Genomic DNA, 18,716 nt, shown 5'->3' on the forward strand with positions numbered 1-18,716 from the left:
AGAAAGCTGACTTTTCTCAAGGTTTTATTTTAATTTAAAAGACATTGTTCGTGCAAAACTGTTGGTAGTTCTTACAAAACATCCCTTCCACATTCCCCTCAGGCTGTGATAATGCACGCTTTGAGTTCTCCCATGGGACTTTCAGCACAGCACCCAGGTGACTAGTTAGCTATACCTTGGAGCCCTCAAGACAATCCCTTGAAGAAAAGGGGCAGGCTCGCTGTAGCTGGAGTCTGAAGCCCCTTACAGGGCCTGGGACTGCTGTGTGCAGCCTGCCTATAACCCTTAAGGTCATGCTCTGCTGTCACAGAACCCAGTGTCTGCCTAATAGGGGTGTCTTAAAGCTGAGAACGTTTTTCCATCACCAGGAGAGTGCTTTTCCCCATCCACCAGGGATCCCTGAGCCAGAGCAGGTCATTCTGAGGCCAACTCTGGCTGGAACGCAGGTTTCTTAAGCAGTGGGTTGCTTTGGTCACCAGTTCCCTGGTCCCTTCTTTTGTCTTCTGGGGGCCTGGTCATGGCTGGTGTTTTCAGCTCCTGCAGGTAAGCATCTTCATTTCTCTATGATGTCTCCATATGGTGACAATGGGACTTGTTTATAGGCCACGATGCTGTAAGAATTGACCATAGAGAGTTACAAGAGAACAGCTGGAATGGGGTAAAGGTGAAACTGCCCTCACAGGGTTAATGATAATTACAAGCCGGGCTTTAGGCAAAATCATAGGTAGGCATTGACCAAGGTGTGCTGGTGCACTGTGACCCACCTCCCTGCAGCTGCTAGCTAAAAGGAGCATGTTGACCATTTGCTTCCCCATTGTTCCTTTAGATAGAATCTCTGGGGGCCAGGCATGGTGGCTCATGCCTGTAATCCCAACAGTTTGGGAGGGTTGAGGCAGGTGGATCACCTGAAGTCAGGAGTTCGAGACCAGCCTGGCCAACCTGGTGAAACCCCGACTCTACTAAAAATACAAAAATTAGCTGGGCATGGTGGCAGGTGCTTGTAATCCCAGCTACTCGGGATGCTCAGGCAGGAGAATCACTTGAACCTGGGAGGCGGAGGTTGCAGTGAGCCAAGATCGCGCCATTGCACTCCAGTCTGGGTGACAGACTGAGACTCTGTCTCAAAAAAAAAAAAAAAAAAAAAAAGAATCTCTGATGCTGGACCTTTTTACTTAAGAATTGCTTAAAGTGTTTTTCAGATCCTGAATTCCAGCAGAATGGCTAGTGCCAACCAGCCTGAAGACCCTCACCAAGGAACCAACTCAGCACAGGAATGCCGTTTCTTCGTCTCCTTGTCCCATGATTTCACCCCTCACTTCTTGACCAATCAGCGATCCCTACACTAGCTCACCACCCATCCAGACCCCTTGGAAGCCCATCCCCAACCTCCCTGGTAGGTGGGTTTAAGGTTTCCCTCCATCTCCTTGTTCAGGTGCTGTATATCGTTAAACACTTTTTTCTGCTGCAACTCCTGCTCTTTCGGAGTCTGTTACTGTGCAATGGGCGATTGAACTTGGTGGTCCTGTAACAAAGGGTGTGCCTTTTCCTCTCCATCCATTAGGCCATCTCTTTATCACTGGTAGACTGAAATTTTTTTATCCATTTATGGCGTCAGAATGGAATTTATGGCACTGAGTGGGGAGAGATTGTCTGAAGGAATTTCTCTTACTCCAGGTTCGTTCCAGTCTTGCAAGTACTGAACTTCTCCATTTCCCATAACATCATGAGCCCTTTGCATCCACATTTTCTTTTTCCTGGAATCTCTTTCCATCTCACTCCTGCCTGAGGATGAACTCCCATCTATATCTCAAGATCAAGATTAAGCCTTTGCTAATTGCAAGCAGAATTAGCTGCCTCATCGTCTGCCTTTCCATAGGTCCTTTATCCATTACATTGTTTAAAATTATCTTAATAAATGGATGCGCAGCAATTAGGTCTGAACTGAAGTCCTGGATCAGTGTGACTTAGGCATGTCCTTCAACCTCTGGCACCCTGGGTTTTCTCATCTGCTGGAGCTCCGGAATCCTCAGGTTCTAAGCTACAGCGCAGCACTTCTTGATGGATGAACAACACCTGGAGTTGCTAAAATGGGTTGTGTGCTTAGATCCAAGCCTTTTAAGGGAAACTTTGTAGACACTTCCCAACGCTCAGATTTCCCGCCTTCTATGAGTGTTAGTGCACTACTGGGAGGGGCACTGACTGTACTTAAGACTCATTGTATTACAGGGCTGGCAAGTGGAGAGTGAAGACTTGGATGCAGCCAGCACAGGGCCACATGATCCTTGACCCCTGCTGTGGACTACTACAGCACAGCCACAAGGCGATGGCCAGCATCTGACTTCATGGGCAGCCCCAGGCAGCTCTGGGGTGTGGGCGGTCAGCAGTGCTGACTTATTAGTCAGCGTAAGTCAGCGCTGAGAGATGCTACACCCTCTGACAGGGCATGCATTCATTAAACGACTTCTTTTTGACTGCTTCTTATATGCTAGGATCTGTGCTGAACACAGAAGATACAGGGAGAGCCAAATAGCCATGGTCTCTGCCCTCAGGGAGCCTTCAGTCTAGTGGGCAAGCGTAATTAAACAGCTAATCATGAAATCATCATCACTGCATTCTACCAAGGAGAATATGGGAAACTCTGGGAGCATGTAATAGAAGGATCTAATTTAGATTGAGAAGGGTTAGGAAATTCTCTTTGAGAAAATGGTGTTTCAGTTAAGACCACAACTAGTTGGGTGGGAAAAAGTTGTGGATGGAGAAGGCAGAAGAGTGGGAGGGGAGGCGACTGTGGCTGAGGGTCGGGGAGGGTGGTCAATGGCAGGAATAGGAGGTGAGAGAGGGTGGCCAGGCCAGCTTATGCAGGGTTTTGTTGCCCATAGTAAGACATTCTTTTTTTGTTTTTGTTTTTGTTTCTTTTTTGAGACAGAGTCTTGCTCTGTCACCCAGGCTGAAGCACAGTGTCATGATCTTTGCTCATTGCAGCCTCAACCTCCTGGGCTCAAGCAATCCTCGCACATCAGCCTCCCAACTAGCTGGGACTACAGGCATGCACCACAATGCCCAGCTGATTTATTAATTTTTTGTAGAGTTGGGGTCTCACTATATTGCCCAGGCTGGTCTCAAGCTTCTAAGCTCAAGCAATTCCCCCACCTCAGCCTCCCAAAGTGCTGGGATTACAGGTGTGAGCCACTGCACCCAGCCAAACATTTGGGTTTTATCCTAAGAGCAATGAAAGCCAAGTGCAGGGCTTTGAGCAGGTGAGGACATGACCTGATTCACACTTTAAGGACCTTGCTCTGGCCACCTGCTGGAGAGAGGATGGGAGTGGAGAACAAGAGTGGCTGTATGGAGAATGGTTCAGAGGCTAACTCAGTCATCCAGGTGCTCTGGATTAGGGGGTAGCAGTAGAGATAAAAGGAAAAGCATAAGTTTGAGACATATTTTGGAGGTAGAATCTATATATTAGGCCTGATGGATTGGAGGTGGGGGGAGATGAAGGACAGGTTTCTACCCTCGGTGGGTGGTGCCGCCATTTGATGAGATCATGAGATTGGAAAGACGGGAGTGTTAGCAGGCTTAGGAGGGTATCAAGAACCCTATTTTGGAAGTTTAAATGGTAATGTGAACCTTTGGAAGTACTTTAGGTTGCTTAGAAAATGTAAAGTGAGAAGACAGCCCAGAACAGAACCCCAAACAATTCCTACATGGGAGGTTTGTAGAGAAGAAGCTATCAGATAAATGGGAGAAAAGCCAGAAGAATGAGGTGTTTTGAAAGCCATGTGACAAATATCTCCTGAGGAAAGAGTGATCAACAGCATTAGATGTCACCGAGAAATCATACGAGATGAAGGTGGCAGCAGGTCAACGGATGCAGCTAATAAGTCATTAGTGGCTTTAGTGAGAGCAGCTCTGGTGGAGTTGAGCAGGGGGAATCAATTGAGTCAGACTGGAGTGAGTAGAAAGTGAATGGGAGTGGGGGAGTGAGACAGCACGTGCAGACCCGCCTTGGGATAACTTGACTATGAAGAGAAGGAGAGACGGGGGAAGAGCATATGTCAGCTCTGGTAGAAGAATTCAGGAGAGAATGAAGCAGTGGAATGAGCTTTCTCAGGAGGTAGGAGAGGCCGCACCCAGATACCAGGTGCAATGCATGTAGTGGATGGGAGAGACGGTCTGGCTTCCTTGAAATCCTGTCTCTGCCACTTCCTAGCTGTGTACCCTTTGGCAAGTTATTTAATACCTTGGAGGCTGTTTCCTCACCTGCAAAATAGGGATAATAATAGTAATTACCATAAAGGATTGTTTGGGAAGATTAGTTTAAAAATATGAAATAAAGTAGTGCCTGGCACGTAGGGCTGTTTAAGAGTTTGCTGTTATTATCATTAAAAAAAGAAGATGGATGCAAATGAACATAGGGCTGTGGATTGGAGAAGACAGAGAGATTCTGTTGGGATAGCTTGGCTTCTCTTTTTTTTTCTTTTTTCTTTTCTTTTCTTTTTTTTTTTTTTTTTTTGAGATGGAGTCTAGCTCTGTCACCCAGGCTGGAGTGCAGTGGTACAATCTCAGCTCACTGCAACTACCGCCTCCTGGGTTCAAGCGATTCTCCTGCCTCAGCCTCCCGAATAACTGGGACTGCAGGCGCATGCTGCCAAGCCCGGCTAATTTTTGTATTTTATTGGAGACGTGGTTTCACCATGTTGGCCAGGCTGGTCTCAAACTCCTGACCTTATGATCCATCCGCCTTGGCCTCCCAAAGTGCTGGGATTACAGGCATGAGCCATCGTGCCCAGCCTGGCTTCTGTTTATGAAGAATGAGGCATTAGTTAAGTGCATGTATATTGGAGGGCATGAGGGGAGAGGGTTGTAGATAAGCAGAACCTCGCAATTATTTCCTCAGCATCTCCCTATTGCATCTAAAGAGCAAACAAGAGAGGGCAAGTTCTTACGGTGGCATGAAATCGGCTCACTTTGGTACCAGGAAGAGGTGCAGCCACAGCCCCCTGGGATTGCAAACAGGCTGGGATCTCTCCTGGCATCGAGGAAGAGGATGCCGACTGTGACCCAGTCCAGCCTCTGCCCTCTGAGTCCTCCCCTGCTCTGGCATGCCTGCCTGGGTTTTTATGTCATTGGAATGTAGCTTTTCTTCCTGTGGTTCGAAAGCTTTACTGGTCTTTCCTGTTGCTCTCCTTGAAGATTGATGGTACAGCCTTGGCCCCTCCTAGCTGTGAAACTTTTTCAGGATCTCGTTTCTTTGGTGACTTTGCGGAAAGGAAAGTAATGGAAACACTCCCTTTACACCAGAGATTCTCAATCTTGGTTGTACATTTGAATCACCTGGAGAGCTTTTAAAATTTCCTATGCCCAGGCTGCACCGCAGATTAATTGAGTCAGAATCTCTGGTGGGTGGGATCCTGATAGCAGTCAATTTAAAATCTGGCTTTGTTTGCACGTGTCTCTCTATTGCTAAATGTCTACAACAGAGGGAAACAGTCTGCCTAAGTGCCTTATCTGCATAAGCACTCAATCAATTGCTTACTTGTATCTTCCCATTGCTTTCATTTGTCTCTTGATGTCTTTATGACACACATGAACTAGTAAGACTCATTTCCTTTTGTTGATTTTTGGGTTTTGTTTAGGTTAAAGAGACTACATTAACCAACTGCCAATAAAATTGGACTGGATAATTTTCAAGCGGGCAAAAACTACTCATCCTTTACTCATTTGGCCGGAGGCTGGGACTCCTGAGGAGTGTGCACTGCATGGTAGCTCTAGCTAAAATCCAACCCATTCAGCCAGGACTCATAGGAAAACAGGAACACACAAAAAGTCCTTAGGGTCGGACAGTTCGAAGACAGAGCTGGCTCAGTTTGCACCTTAGGAATGAGACCTGGTCATGCCTGCTGATCCATACTTTAATGTGTCTCAGCTATTTGGTCTTCCTATCTTATTTTTCTCAATTATGAAATAATGCAAAGAGCCCTAATGATTGACGGCTCCTGTCCTAGGAAGCTCAACTTTCCATTCAGGCCGAGATTTGTAATATGATGTGATGTGAGAATTCCAAAAGAGCTTTATCACTGTCCCCTTGAACCAGCCTTCCTTTATTTTCTACTCTGCTGCCTACTATACCACCATTACTGATCTGTAGAGTCCTCATGTGCTACTAGGCAGGTCCCTTGAAAATGCAAATCTATATCAAATCCTGTGGATACATGTATTCTGTGTGTGTATATATATATATTCCTTTCTCATGTGGCAGCAGTGGTAGGAGCATGAGAGAACCTCACTTCAAAGGAAGTGGTAAAAGGGCGTAACAGTCTAAAGAGAACAGTGCTGTTCCACATGGGAACCTCAACCCACATGTGGGTTACTGAATACTTGAAATGTGACGTCCAAATCTAGATGTACTGTAAGCGTAAAATACATACTGGATTTCAAAGAGTTAGTGTAAATAAGAAGTGAAATATCTCATTGACACATTTTGTAAATGGATTAGATGTGGAGATGATATTTTGCATGTCAAATATGTTATTAATATTAAAATTAATTTCACCTGTCACTTTTCTCTTTTTAAAATGTGCCTACTAGAAAATTGAAAATCACACACATGGCTTGCCTTTGTGGCTGCTACTGTATTTGTGTGGGACAGGGCTGAAGACAGAACTATTCAGTGCTGTCTTTCCATTTTGTTGATGACCTAGGCTAGTGGTCTCCATAGAGTGCTCTGATTTTACAAATGAGACAATTCCCCCAGAGAAGTCAAGGGAATTGTCCGAGGCCCTGTCTGGAGCTCACACAGTGCAGCGGCCGGGAGATTTCAGCAGCACTGAGCACAGAGCCCCGTGAGGGCACGGGGAAGAAACTGTGCTCTGAAATGAGGCCTGATGACTTTCACCTAAAGGCAGCTGAACAAAAGAGGTCTGATGGTTCATGAAGGTTTCCAATCACAGCCTCTAATTATAAGGAAATATACGGAACTCATATAAATAGTCACTATAAAACTGCCAAAGAGTGAGCCAGTGCCTAATGACCCTGTTTCTTACTTGTGATTTTGAGGAATTCTGAAATGGCCAGATTTTTAGTGTTGGGAAACAGGAGGACTTTTTCTTTGTGAGAGAGCCTACTCGGGACCCACTGCATAAATGCTGAAAATAAATAATGCAGTGATGGTGGGCTGGAGAAGGTCCAACATTCCTTGACCTAAGCATCAGGGTCCCAGCCCAAGCAGCAGATGCTGCTCCCATCCTACCTAATTGGAATGATGGCCAGGAAGGAGAGAAAGGAGGAGAGAGCAAAGCAGGAGCCCACAAACATGTCCATGGTGAGCTGGTAGATCTTGTTGTACAAGGTGGATGTCACCACGCCGGTCAGAGCCAAGGACAGCTGCAGTATGACGAACACCTTTCCTGTGGAAGGGACAGAGGTTACTCCGGAGTGCCTTGCTGTCCCTGCCTCACTCCCCATTAGCTGAGTCTCTGGAGAGCTCTTAGGGGACCCTTCCTTCTTACTCTCTCTCTCTCTCTCTTTTTTTAGAGACAGAGTCTCACTCTGTTGCCCAGGCTGGAGTGTAGTGCCACAATCCTGGCTCACTGCAGCCTTTAACTCCTGGGCTCAGGCAATCCTCCTGCCTCAGCCTCCCGAGTAGCTGGGACTACAGGCATGTGCCACCATGCCCTGCTAATTTTTAATTTTTTTTGTTTAGAGATGGGGTCTCCCTATGTTGTCCAGGCTGGTCTTGAACTCCCAGCCTCATGCGATCCTCTCACCTCGGCCTCCCAAAGCACTGGGATTACAGGAATTGAGCCACTGCACCTGGCGCCTTCTCAGTCTTTGTGTGGCTCAATTCACTAGGAATCCTGCCTCTATCTAGTTGAATCTTCCCAAGGCCTGTGGACGATAGAATCCTTCTTTGACTGTGGCTTTTCAGTGCCTGACTTTCTAAGTCACTCCTATACCCGTCTCCACTCTCTGTGCCCTGGATGGAAACCAGTGTTTCTAGTGTCTTCAAAGATGCTTCTGGAACTGTCTCAAGTGCCTTCTGCAGGTCTGTGCCTCATGCTTAGCAGCTCTGAAACAGCCCGGGCAGAAGATTCCAGAGAGATTCTGTTCACTACTCACCATAAGAGGAGCCCTTTATGAGTTTGGACATAGCTGATCGGATGGTTGTGACGGGGATGAGAGCAAACAGCATGACGGCTCGAGCTGAAAGAGATCACACAAGAACACTCCTTGCTGTAGCCCAGCCTGGGCCAAGGAGGAAATTAGCAAAAGCCTCTCTTAGAACCCCCATCTCCCCACAATCCGAATGTGGCTTGACCTGGAGGAAGTCATTTCTCTGCTGGCACACTAGCGCCCTCCCTTGACCAGTCTGTGACCCTCTGAGCTCTGATGCTGCTGTGTATGCTGCATACCAGTCTCCAAGGTGGCTGGGCACAGTTGACATGGTGACAGATGGTGAAATATGTCTTTACTGGTGGAGTTGAGTGATTACTAGGGAAGTGGAACTGGTGCCACCAAAGTGACACAAGGCCCCTTTCTTTGTTTCTCCAGGAGAGAAGTGTCTGTCCTTGACATTAATGAACATCTCTGGGAGATAGTCCCGGGAGCTTTGGCAAATTGCCTCCAGCAATGTGTCCCATGAACGCACCCGCTGCATAGCTCTCAAGCTCTATTGATTATCCAGATGCAGTGTGTGTGTGTGTGTGTGTGTGTGTGTGTGTGTGTGTGTGTGTGTGTGTGTGAGAGAGAGAGAGAGAGAGAGAGAACATACAAGAGAGACAGATACAGACAGAGAGCCAGGTGTGGTGGCTCACGCCTGTAATCCTAGCACTCTGGGAGGCCGAGGCAGGTGGATCATCTGAGGTCAGGAGTTCGAGACCAGCCTGAACAACATGGTGAAACCCTGTCTCTACTAGAAATACAAAATTAGCTGGGCGTGGTGGTACATGCCTATAATTCCAGCTACTCGGGAGGCTGAGGCAGGGGAATCACTTGAACCCAGGAGGTGGAAGTTTCAGTGAGCTGAGTTTGTACCATCGCACTCCAGCCTGGGCAACAAGAGTGAAAATCCATCTCAAAAACAAAACAAAACAAAACAAAACAAAAACCCAAAGAGAGACAGAGAGAGAGGTGGTGGGCAAAAGGGGAAGGGGGTGCTCTGTCCTATGCTGTTTAATTGAGAACTGACCAGAGGCTAGCTTGCCATTTTGTTAGGTGTTTCTAAGAGGTGTGACCTGCCTGGGCCAAGAGCCAGCCTCAGATAACTGTCTGAAGTTATTTTTCTGATATGATAGCCACTAGCCCCATATAACTATTTAAATTAAATAAAATGACATAAAATTTAAAAATCTGTTCTTTAGTTGCACTAGCTACATTTCAACTGCTCAATAGCCACATGGAGCCAGTGGCTTCTGTATTGGACAGAATGGATAGCAACTATTTCCATCATTCTAGAAAGTTCTATTGGAGCATTCATCTCGAGCTTTCTGCTTGTAGTTGTCTGACTTGTGCCCTCAGATGGAAACTTAATGCTGCTTCCTTGGGGAATTTATTACATTGGTTGTGGAAGGCATTTACCGAGTATTTTTATGCATTTTTAAAAAGCCCTTGCTTGACTCCAAATGATTTTAATTAAGGGATCTTTTCAGTAGAATTACTTGAAATTCCACCCCTCCACGTTTTTTTTTTTTTTTTTTTTTTTTGAGACAGAGTCTTGCTCTATCACCCAGGCTAGAGTGCAGTGGCACAATCTCGGCTCACTACAACCGCTGCCTCTTGGGTTCAAGTGATTCTTGTGCCTCAGCTTCCTGAGTAGCTAGGACTACAGGTGGGCACAACCACACCTGGCTAATTTTTATGCTTTTGGTAGAGATGAGGTTTTGCCATATTGGCCAGGCTGGTCTTGAACTCCTGGCCTCAAGTGATCCTCCCACCTCCCGCCCAAAGTGCTGGGATTACCAGCGAGAGCCTCTGCGCTCGGCCTTTGAAATTCCATCCCTTTAAAATGGCAAGGGGGTGTGGGGGAAGAAACCCAACTCCATCTCCTCTGTTGAAGGCCATCCTGAAGCCTCCCCTACTGCCTCCAGGTACCACTGACCACACCTCCTTGACTGCCCAGAACCATGAACACCACTCTGGTAACATTTCATTCTCAATATAGATAATTAATTAACAATACATTACAGATAAACTCAGGGGCATATAATCTTGTGTCCCTTGTGCCTCCTAGGTAGCAGGTTCAATCCCTGGTGCTGAGCTAGGACACCCAGACCATGGCATCCCTGGTGTCAGCCCCATGATGCAGAGGGCCAGGAATGTCCTGCCTCCTCAAGAATGATAGACTCACCAATATAGAACATGTATGTCTCTTTCACAAAAGCCAAGAGGAGGGCTCCTGACCCAAAGGAGACCATCCCAATCATGATCATGGTGGTGTCCCGAAAGCAGCGGGAGAAGACCAGGACACCCAGGAAGCTGGTGATGAAGATGGTGTACCCTGCAGCCATACCATAGCCCACCTGCACTTGGTTCCAACCGAGAGGCTCCCTCAGCACAAAAAGAGGGATCACGTCCACTGTGCCCACCACCGCCAGGTCATATATGATAGCACCCACAAAGAGCAAGGCAATGGTGGTTTTATGGGGTTTTGCTTTTCCAGGAGATGGAGGGTGCCCCACTGCATACTGTTGGTCCAACTGATCAGGATCCAGAGTGCGGTATGTGCCAACCGTGCCAGACACGGTATTCACGGCGGGGAGCTCCTGGCTGGGTTTGGCCACCGACTCGGGGACCTTTAACACCAAAAGGCTGTAGAGCAGGGCAAACGAGGCACAGCTCACGCTGCAGGCCGTCAGTATCAGGCCCTGCCCAGAGTGCCCAGCCATCTGCTTGAAGAGATGCCCGGAAGCCATGCTCCCGCAGAACCCCGCCAAGCCCAGCATCAGGTCAATAAGGATGAGGCGCACAGAGCGGTGGCCCTCGGAGGAGCCCAGCGATCCCAGCGCCATGACCCCGGACCAGAAGGCGGAGAAGCCGCCGAATAGCCCGTTCAGCGCCGCCGCCCCGTACAGCACCTCCACTGGCCAGTCCAGCAGCACCTTGAGCAGCAGCCCGAGGCGGGAGAGCAGGAAGCCCAGCAGCGACATGCAGATGGAGATCTTGCGGTGGTAGCGGTCGCTGAGCCATCCCAGCCCGTAGGCGGACAGCAGGGGGGACAGGCCCACCACGAGGTTGTAGATAATGTAGAAATTGGAGATGGCTCTCTGCTGTTGGTCCTCTAGAGCCGCCCGGGGCGACGGGCTGGCGCTGTGGTTGGAGGAGCCTCCGGTTCCATAGGACGCCTTCACCACGAGGAGTAGCCCCGCATCGTAGAGGGAGGCAGCCACCTGGGACGAGGCCACCACGGGCTCAACCCAGGTCCTCGGGTGGAAGCGAGGCAGGTGGCCCCTCCGCGGGCAGGTGACCTCGGGGCTCATGTGGCCTCTCTGATGGGGGATCGAAGGGCTTTCTGGCTGCAGTGACAAGGATATGCTCCCAAATTCGGCTGCTACGGCTGCTCAGGGTTCAGTCCCGGAGCGCGAGTGTGCGCCGTGCGCCGAGGAGCGCGCCGGCCAGTGGCGAGCGGAGCCAGGGCACGCAGCGCCTGTGACAGCAGCCCGCCCAGCAGCCGAGTGACCTCCCGAGTGACTCCTCCTCAGGCCAGAAAAGGCCGCGCTCCACCCCGCCCTCGCCACCTCAGGCGGAGTAAGACTGGCGACAGTCCAGGGAAGCCAGGCGCGGGGGAGGGCACCGCGAGTGTCGGCTCCTGGCGCCAGCACCCCCGGGGCCGACGGGTCACGCTGCTCCTGTGAGCGCGGCCGCCTGACGGGGCCGAATTTCCCCACAGCCAGGCGTGCTCGGACCTCCCGCGGATCTCTGGGGACCCCCCACCACCAGGGCAGGGGCTGAGACCTAGCTGGAAGGAAGCTCCCCAGGACTGGCTCAGGGAGCGTTTCCAAATTCTCCCATCCCGGGAAGGCAGGTTTGCGCGAGGGGTGGGACCCCTAGGATTCTGCCTAGGATAAGTATTGGGGTGTGAAGTTTTATTTATAGATTTAATGCAACAGGGGCCCATGTGCTATAGGCAGCTGGATAGCACTTTGAGAGAAGTAAAAACTTGGGAGCCGCCAGGTCCAGGCTCTTCTCCAAGCCAAAGACCTCTTAGAGAAGAGTCCTGTTTGGTACACCTGCATTGGTGGGCCTAGTGCCTGGGCCTTGTCTAGAAGGCTCCTGCCTCAAACCCCAGGGCCAAGGGAGAGACGGCAAGATCCTGCCAGCCCTAGATGTCCCCCTAGATGATAAAACTGGACTCTTGGGCAGGGGCTTGAGCCCACTGGAAGGGGCAGAGTCACCAGGGTCCTCTTCTGAATCAAGTGCCCAGGTCCCTTTCTGCTTGTTAGTAGTCACTCTTCTTCTGTCTGTGGGCTCACTCCCCTGGGCTGGGCTGAGACCTCCACTTCCCAGGTGGCCTCGCTTCTTGTTTAGGTACATACTTCTGCAAAGAAAACCAGGGTGATGGATGGTGCAGGGGCCAAAATGTACCACAGAGCATGACTTGTTCCATGGTCAGCCCCAGGGATGGAGACTCAAAGCACACAGCCTTCCTGTCCCTCTACCCACAATCCACTATAGCTATGGCGGCGTGGATGATCAGGAACCCGAAGACATGAAAGGGAGACGCAGGTCTGCAGGGAGAGCTTAAAACGCCACATGGATAATATACTCATGTAGGAAGTAGGGACTGGATTCCAAATGATTTAGCGTATCTATATGCTCTTTTGGTAGTGTTTAGGTGGGCTATAATCTCCTCCCCTGCCACCCTCAACCTCCAGCATGGCCCAGCCTCCTCGTGTCTAGGCCCAGATGACTCTGCCTTCTGCAAAGAGAAAGACACACCTAGTCTTGCCCTTCAAGATGTGCCCCATGGATCTGGCCCAGCAGCCCATTTCCTTCTTCCTCCCCCTCACCTAGGGTCACCTTGGGAGATACGTATTTCACCCAACCCAAGCCTGGCTCTCCCACTCCATTCTTAATTTTTCCAGAGGCTACAGCAAACAGTCCAAACACCTTGATCCTATGAGGGGTGGAGACTCCAGTGAATGAGTAGGTTATGGGGCCAGGTGGTATTCCGCAATCAAATATGGCCATGAGAACAACCTGAACCAGATGGACCACTCTGGCCACTTGATCAAGGAGTCTGTGCATTCTAGGGCTCTAGATTGTAGGGGGCAGCCCTTGTCATCTCTGGGAGGGTCTGTGGTATTTCAGTTCTTCCCATTGTTTTGGGAAACCAGGGACATTGGAAGGGTCTCTGAGAGAGTCACATCAGATCTAGAACAGATCTAGTAGGAGCTGGGTTATTAGGATGCTAGTCAGCCCTAGGAACCCCCAGGCTTCTGAGTTCTCTGGCCTGGAAATGAACAAGACTCAGTGTAGTCAGTGTCTCTCCCAGTTTAGGCTACTGTGGGTTGGATTATATTCTCATCATGTCCCCACTTCTTGCTCCATCTCTGAATGCAGGCCCCAGGTGAGCTAGCACCTGGTCATCCTCTGCAGCCCAGGCTGCCAGCAAGTAGAGCCCTGACCTTGCCACTCCAAGATAGAATCTAGTCTCCAGTGCAAGGTTGGCTTCATTAAAGTGCAAGTACTAAATCTCTGATGTTTAGATTGATAAAATCACACTATTCCAGAAGAAAGGAACTAAGAAAAAAAACAGTAGCAGCTAATATTTTTTGAGCCCTTATTATGTACTAAGCATTTTACGTGAATGAATTTAATCCTCCCAAGAAGTCTGTGAGCTGATCTATCACCCCATTTTTACAGAATGAGATACTGAAACCAGAGAGGTTAAGAAATTTGCACAAGATCACAAGGCCAGTAAATCAGGAAACTAGTATTTGGCATCAGACAGTCTTTGCAAGCCTACAGCTATGGGGAAAATACAGTTGCCAGAAAATTTTATTTGAGGATGTCCTCTTAACCCACATTGGAATGTGGAGAGGAGTAGAAACAACACAATCATGTTGTGATTATTGTTGATCAACAATGTATTGCATAAATAGAGAGGAACAAGAGAGTGGATAGATTATCTGTTGAACCTATATCCCAGGCACTTTACACTCAGGCAAGGAATGCTTTTGTTTTCTTAACAAAATTCATAGCCCCTAAATTCATCTTAGAAAGGAACAGTCTTTGAAAAACACCTTTGGTCAGTGTTAGAGAGTGAAATTCTCAGGTCTGAGGATTCCAGCTGTGGAGGAGATTCCAGAGAGGGGGCGGAACCTTTATGCTTGAGTCAACGAGAGGGAAGGGTGAGAGAGAGAACCAAGGAGGGAGAAGAGAGGGGAAAGAAGTTCAGGGAGGAAGTAAGATCAGCAGGTATTGGTGAGAAGGGTCAGGACTAGAACTCTTGGTGTCAGGGTGGTCTGAAGGAACTTTTGAAGAATAGGAATGTCTAGTGTGGATTTTAAACATCTTGCTGTATCATGTACATGTGAATCCTTACTGTGACCTCCCTTTGCTCCTCAGTTCTTAATTTATTTTTCTTTCTTTTTTTCTTTTCTTTCTTTTTTGTTTTTAGACAGGGTCTTGCTTCTATTGCTTAGGCTGGAGTGCAGTGTTGCGATCAAAGCTCACTAGAATCTCAAATTCCCGGGCTCAGCCAATCCTCCTGCTCCAGCCTCCCAAGTAACTGGGGCTACAGGCATGCACCACTGCACCCAGTTAATTTTAATTTTAATTTTTTTTCTGGTAAAAACAGCATCTCACTATGTTGTCCAGTTTGCTCAGATTGGTCTCAAACCCTTGGCTTCAAGCGATCCTCCCACATCAGCCTCCCAAAGTGCTGGGATTACAGGTGTGAATCACTGCACCTGGCCTTCCTGAGTTCTTTAGAAAAGTTTATTCATAAATGTTTTGTGCAAGTGGCATTTTTTTTTGTTTTTTATTTTGGTAGAAACTGCTGAAGAAGCTATGATTCATCTCTGGATTGGCATAATGCTGAGCAGAGACCACAAGGGAGGAAAAGGAAGCCATGAGAACACAAATCTCCCAAGGATTCACGGAAATCTGGAGTAGGCTTTGGACTTTCACAGGCTATGAGATTGGGGAGTTAAGCCATCTGACCCAGATCTTGAGGGGCAGAGAGACCCTTCAGCTGATGTGCAGACTACACTGATGGGGAAGGCCAAGGCAGGAGGAGTGCCTGAAGCCAGGAGTTTGAGACCAGGCTAGGCATCCTGGGCAATGCAGTGAGACCGTCTCTACAGAAAAAACTTAAAAATTAGCTGGGCATAGTGGTGCATACCTGTAGTCCCAGGTATTTGGGAGGCTGGGGTGGAAGGATAGCTTGAGCCCGGGAGTTTGAGGCTCCAGTGAGCTATGATTGCACCACTTCATTCCAGCCTGGGCAACAGAAAGAGACCCTGTCTCTCTTTATTGTTAATATTTCAGGGGCTGTGGTAAGCCTTTCCCTAAAAAATTGGGAGCAAGGAAAATAAGATACCCCCTAAAGCATTAATATATAGTAGAAAAATGTAAAGATGTATAAACTCATTCAAGAAGACAGAGACAAATCTTGTCAGTGACCACCAAGGACTTTATTTCAAGTGTTTCCCAATGACTGTCTCATCACTACATGCAAGATGTTGCCCAAGTCTCTTTGCCTGACCTTGAGCAACTTTCTGATTGTGGTTTTACTTCCCCATTATAGTTGCAAACAGGGAGAAAATGTGCTAGTTACTTTGAGTCTCCAAATAATTTCCCCTGATAAATTAATAAATTAGCGTTCTAGTTTATGTGTCAGCCTTTCTGGGTGTGAATCTGGGAAATGGCTTCCCTCCCCGTATACTGATGAAATGAAGTATATTACGGTTAGACTGAGAGTCAGGCCCTGTCCACAGTAAATTCATCAAAATAATGGCTGCCACCCATGGATGCCCTTGGAATATTGTTTCATTGGCCTTTTCCCTCAGAGGTGGCACCCTAACATTGCCCAGTTTTATAGAAACTTTGACTTAGGGTAGCTAAATCACTTGCACAAGGTCACACAGAGCCAGGTACTTAGGGTTGTGTGACTTCAGAATCTATCTATTTTCACAGTGCTTCATTTCTGAGGTAATTGAGTAGAAGGGGTGCATTTTAAGAAGGTGTTTGGTTGTTGAATGTTTCCCACCAAATATTGTGAGCCTATATTTCTATCTAAGATATTTTCAAACTCAGTGGTTAGTTTGTTCGTTTACTCATTCATCATCTGTCCATCCACCCATTTACCCACCCATCATCCATCCATCTACCCACACATCTATCCATCCACCCACCCACCCATCATTCATCCATCCATCCATCTACCCATTCACCCTTCTACCCTTCCATCCATCCACCCACCCATCATCCATCCACCAACCCATTATTAATCCATCCATCCACCCACCCATTATCCATCTACCCATCCACCCACCCATCATCCATCCATCCATCCATCCATCCATCCACCCATCCACCCACCCATCATCCATCCATCCATCCATCCATCCATCCATCCATCCACCCATCTACCCCACCCATCATCCATCCATCCATCCATCCATCCATCCACCCATCTACCCCACCCATCATCCATCCATCCATCCATCCATCCACCCATCCACACCACCCATCATCCATCTATCCATTAACCCACTCATCATCTACCCATCCATCCATCCACCCACCCATCACCCATCCACCTACCCATCAACCCACCCATCATCCATCCATCCACCCACCCATCATCCATTCATCTGTCCACCACCCACACATTATCCATCCATCCATCTATCCATCTACCCACCTATCACCCATCCATCCATCCATCCACCCATTCATCCATCCATCCATCCATCCATCCATCCATCCATCATCCATCCAATGCATCATCCATCCATCCATCCCTTTGTTAATCTTTAAGCACTTATTGAGTATCAGGCCCACCAATAGGTATGAGGGATGCAAATTCCTTTGCCCTTAAGGATCTTTTAGTCTGAAGAGTTATCAAAAGGCACTCGTGTTAACACTATATGCTCTGTTTTACACACGAAGTCACTGAAGCCAGGCCATGTCTCCTCTTTTATCAAGGAATTTCTCTCCACCCCAGGCTCTGCTATCAACCTGAATGACCTTACTAGCCTGTGTTTTTTTGTGTGGTTTCCCTTCCCTACAAAGGAAATAACTCTAATGCAAATCAGGACGCAGATATAGGAAACTTTGGTTTTCTTTTCTTTTTTTCAATTTCTTACTTTCTTTTTAAACTCATCCAAGTGGGCTCAAAAGTCTTACCAAAATCCTGCTCTACAAGGTGTTAATGAGGTATAGTGTGTGGTATATGGTATGTGCAAGAGCAGTTTTTTTTTTCTTTTTTGTCTGTGGGGTCTTTGTCCACATTTCACACTGTTTTTAAAGAGTTCTGAAATGAATTAAAGTTAACTATTTTTGTGGCATAAGTTTTGATACCAGCCCTTTTCTTTAAAGAAAGCATTATGAGATAAAGTCTTGCTTTGTCGCCCAGGCTGGAGTGCAGTGGCACGATCATGGCTCACTGCTGCAACCTCGATCTCCCAGCCTCAAGCAATCCTCCCACCTCAGCCTCTCGAGTAGTTAGGACCACAGAGCATGCCACCACGCCCAGCGAATTTTCTATTTTTTTTTTTTTTTTTAATAAAGATAGAGTCTCACCATGCTGCCCAGGCTGGTTTCAAACTCCTGGCTCAAGCAATTCTCCCACCTTGGCCTCCCAAAGTGTTGGGATTACAGGAGTAAGCCACTGCACCTGGTCACTTTTTTTTTTTTTTTTAAACAAGAGAAGTGAAGTCTTTCTTGGAGTCAACGATTGATGTAGCCCTATCAGTCTAAATGCCAACAGAGGACCCAAAACAGACCTTTTGTTTCCAAATATGCAGAACAAGTTACTAAATACATCTTGTCTTTCCTTCTTTAGGATAGCCCCTTGAAGCAGAAGTTTTCTTGAATTTATCATCATTTATTAATTTTACAAATGCATAAAATTTATTAGTGAAATCTGTTGACTCATCAGCCCAGGTAGAGAAGCTGGTATTTAACAGTTAGTTACACAAAACCTCTTCGGCATTATGTATGCCATCAATACATCATTTTATCACACTGTTTGAGAGTAGAAACTTTTCAATTTCTCTTACTGCATTTTGCTCACTGTAAATTCACATGCTGGTGTTATTAGGTTCTTGCTACTGTCGCTTTTCATTTCATTGAAATCTTTTCTCTTTCATGTGTTTACACAAGTGCAAAATAATATTCACAGCATCTTCTAAATTTTAACCATGAATTTAAAACTGCTTTAAAGCTTTGGAATAGCTGGTCGCAGTGGCTCACATCTATAATCTCAGCACTTTGGTAGGCTGAGGTGGGAGGATTGCTTGAGGCCAGGAGTTGCTCGAGACTAGCCTGGGCAACATAGTGAGACCCTCGTCTTTACCAAAAAAAAAAAAAAAAAAAAAAAGGCCAGGCATAGTGGTGCACATCTGTAGTCCAAGCTACTCTGGAGTCTGCTGGAGGATCATTTGAACCCAGGAAATCGAGGTTGCAGTGAGCTATGATCATGTTACTGTACTCTAGCCTGAGAAACAGACCGAGACCTCATGTCAAAAAACACATTTTTAAAAATCGAA

General features: G+C 47.5%; 2 protein-coding genes across 4 annotated transcripts in view; one reads left to right on the plus strand and one right to left on the minus strand.

The window, feature by feature from the left end:
- Positions 1-2,009, plus strand: part of SNX30 (sorting nexin family member 30) — a 144,154-nt gene extending 142,145 nt beyond the window's left edge. Inside the window, exons 9-10 of one of the 3 annotated variants that reach the window (XR_010130419.1) lie at positions 1,190-1,393; positions 1,675-2,009. Coding sequence is in view for 2 of the 3 variants with exons in the window: in XM_055350427.2 (XP_055206402.2) it covers positions 1,200-1,346 (147 nt within the window). In the remaining variant the exon portion in view is untranslated. The remainder of the gene's footprint in view (positions 1-1,189; positions 1,394-1,674) is intronic. The other 2 variants (XM_055350427.2, XM_055350425.2) reach the window with 2 other exon arrangements.
- SLC46A2 (solute carrier family 46 member 2) lies at positions 8-11,687 on the minus strand. Its single transcript, XM_004048453.5, has 4 exons — positions 10,346-11,687; positions 8,119-8,202; positions 7,250-7,406; positions 8-611 (listed from the first exon to the last, which is right to left on the minus strand). Exons 1-4 carry the CDS (start codon positions 11,472-11,474, stop codon positions 554-556), a joined length of 1,428 nt encoding a protein of 475 aa, XP_004048501.5. The 5' UTR covers positions 11,475-11,687; the 3' UTR covers positions 8-553.
- Between the last annotated feature and the right edge of the window lie 7,029 nt (positions 11,688-18,716).

Source organism: Gorilla gorilla, chromosome 13 (genome assembly GCF_029281585.2).
Source record: "Gorilla gorilla gorilla isolate KB3781 chromosome 13, NHGRI_mGorGor1-v2.1_pri, whole genome shotgun sequence".
Lineage (NCBI taxonomy): Eukaryota > Metazoa > Chordata > Mammalia > Primates > Hominidae > Gorilla > Gorilla gorilla.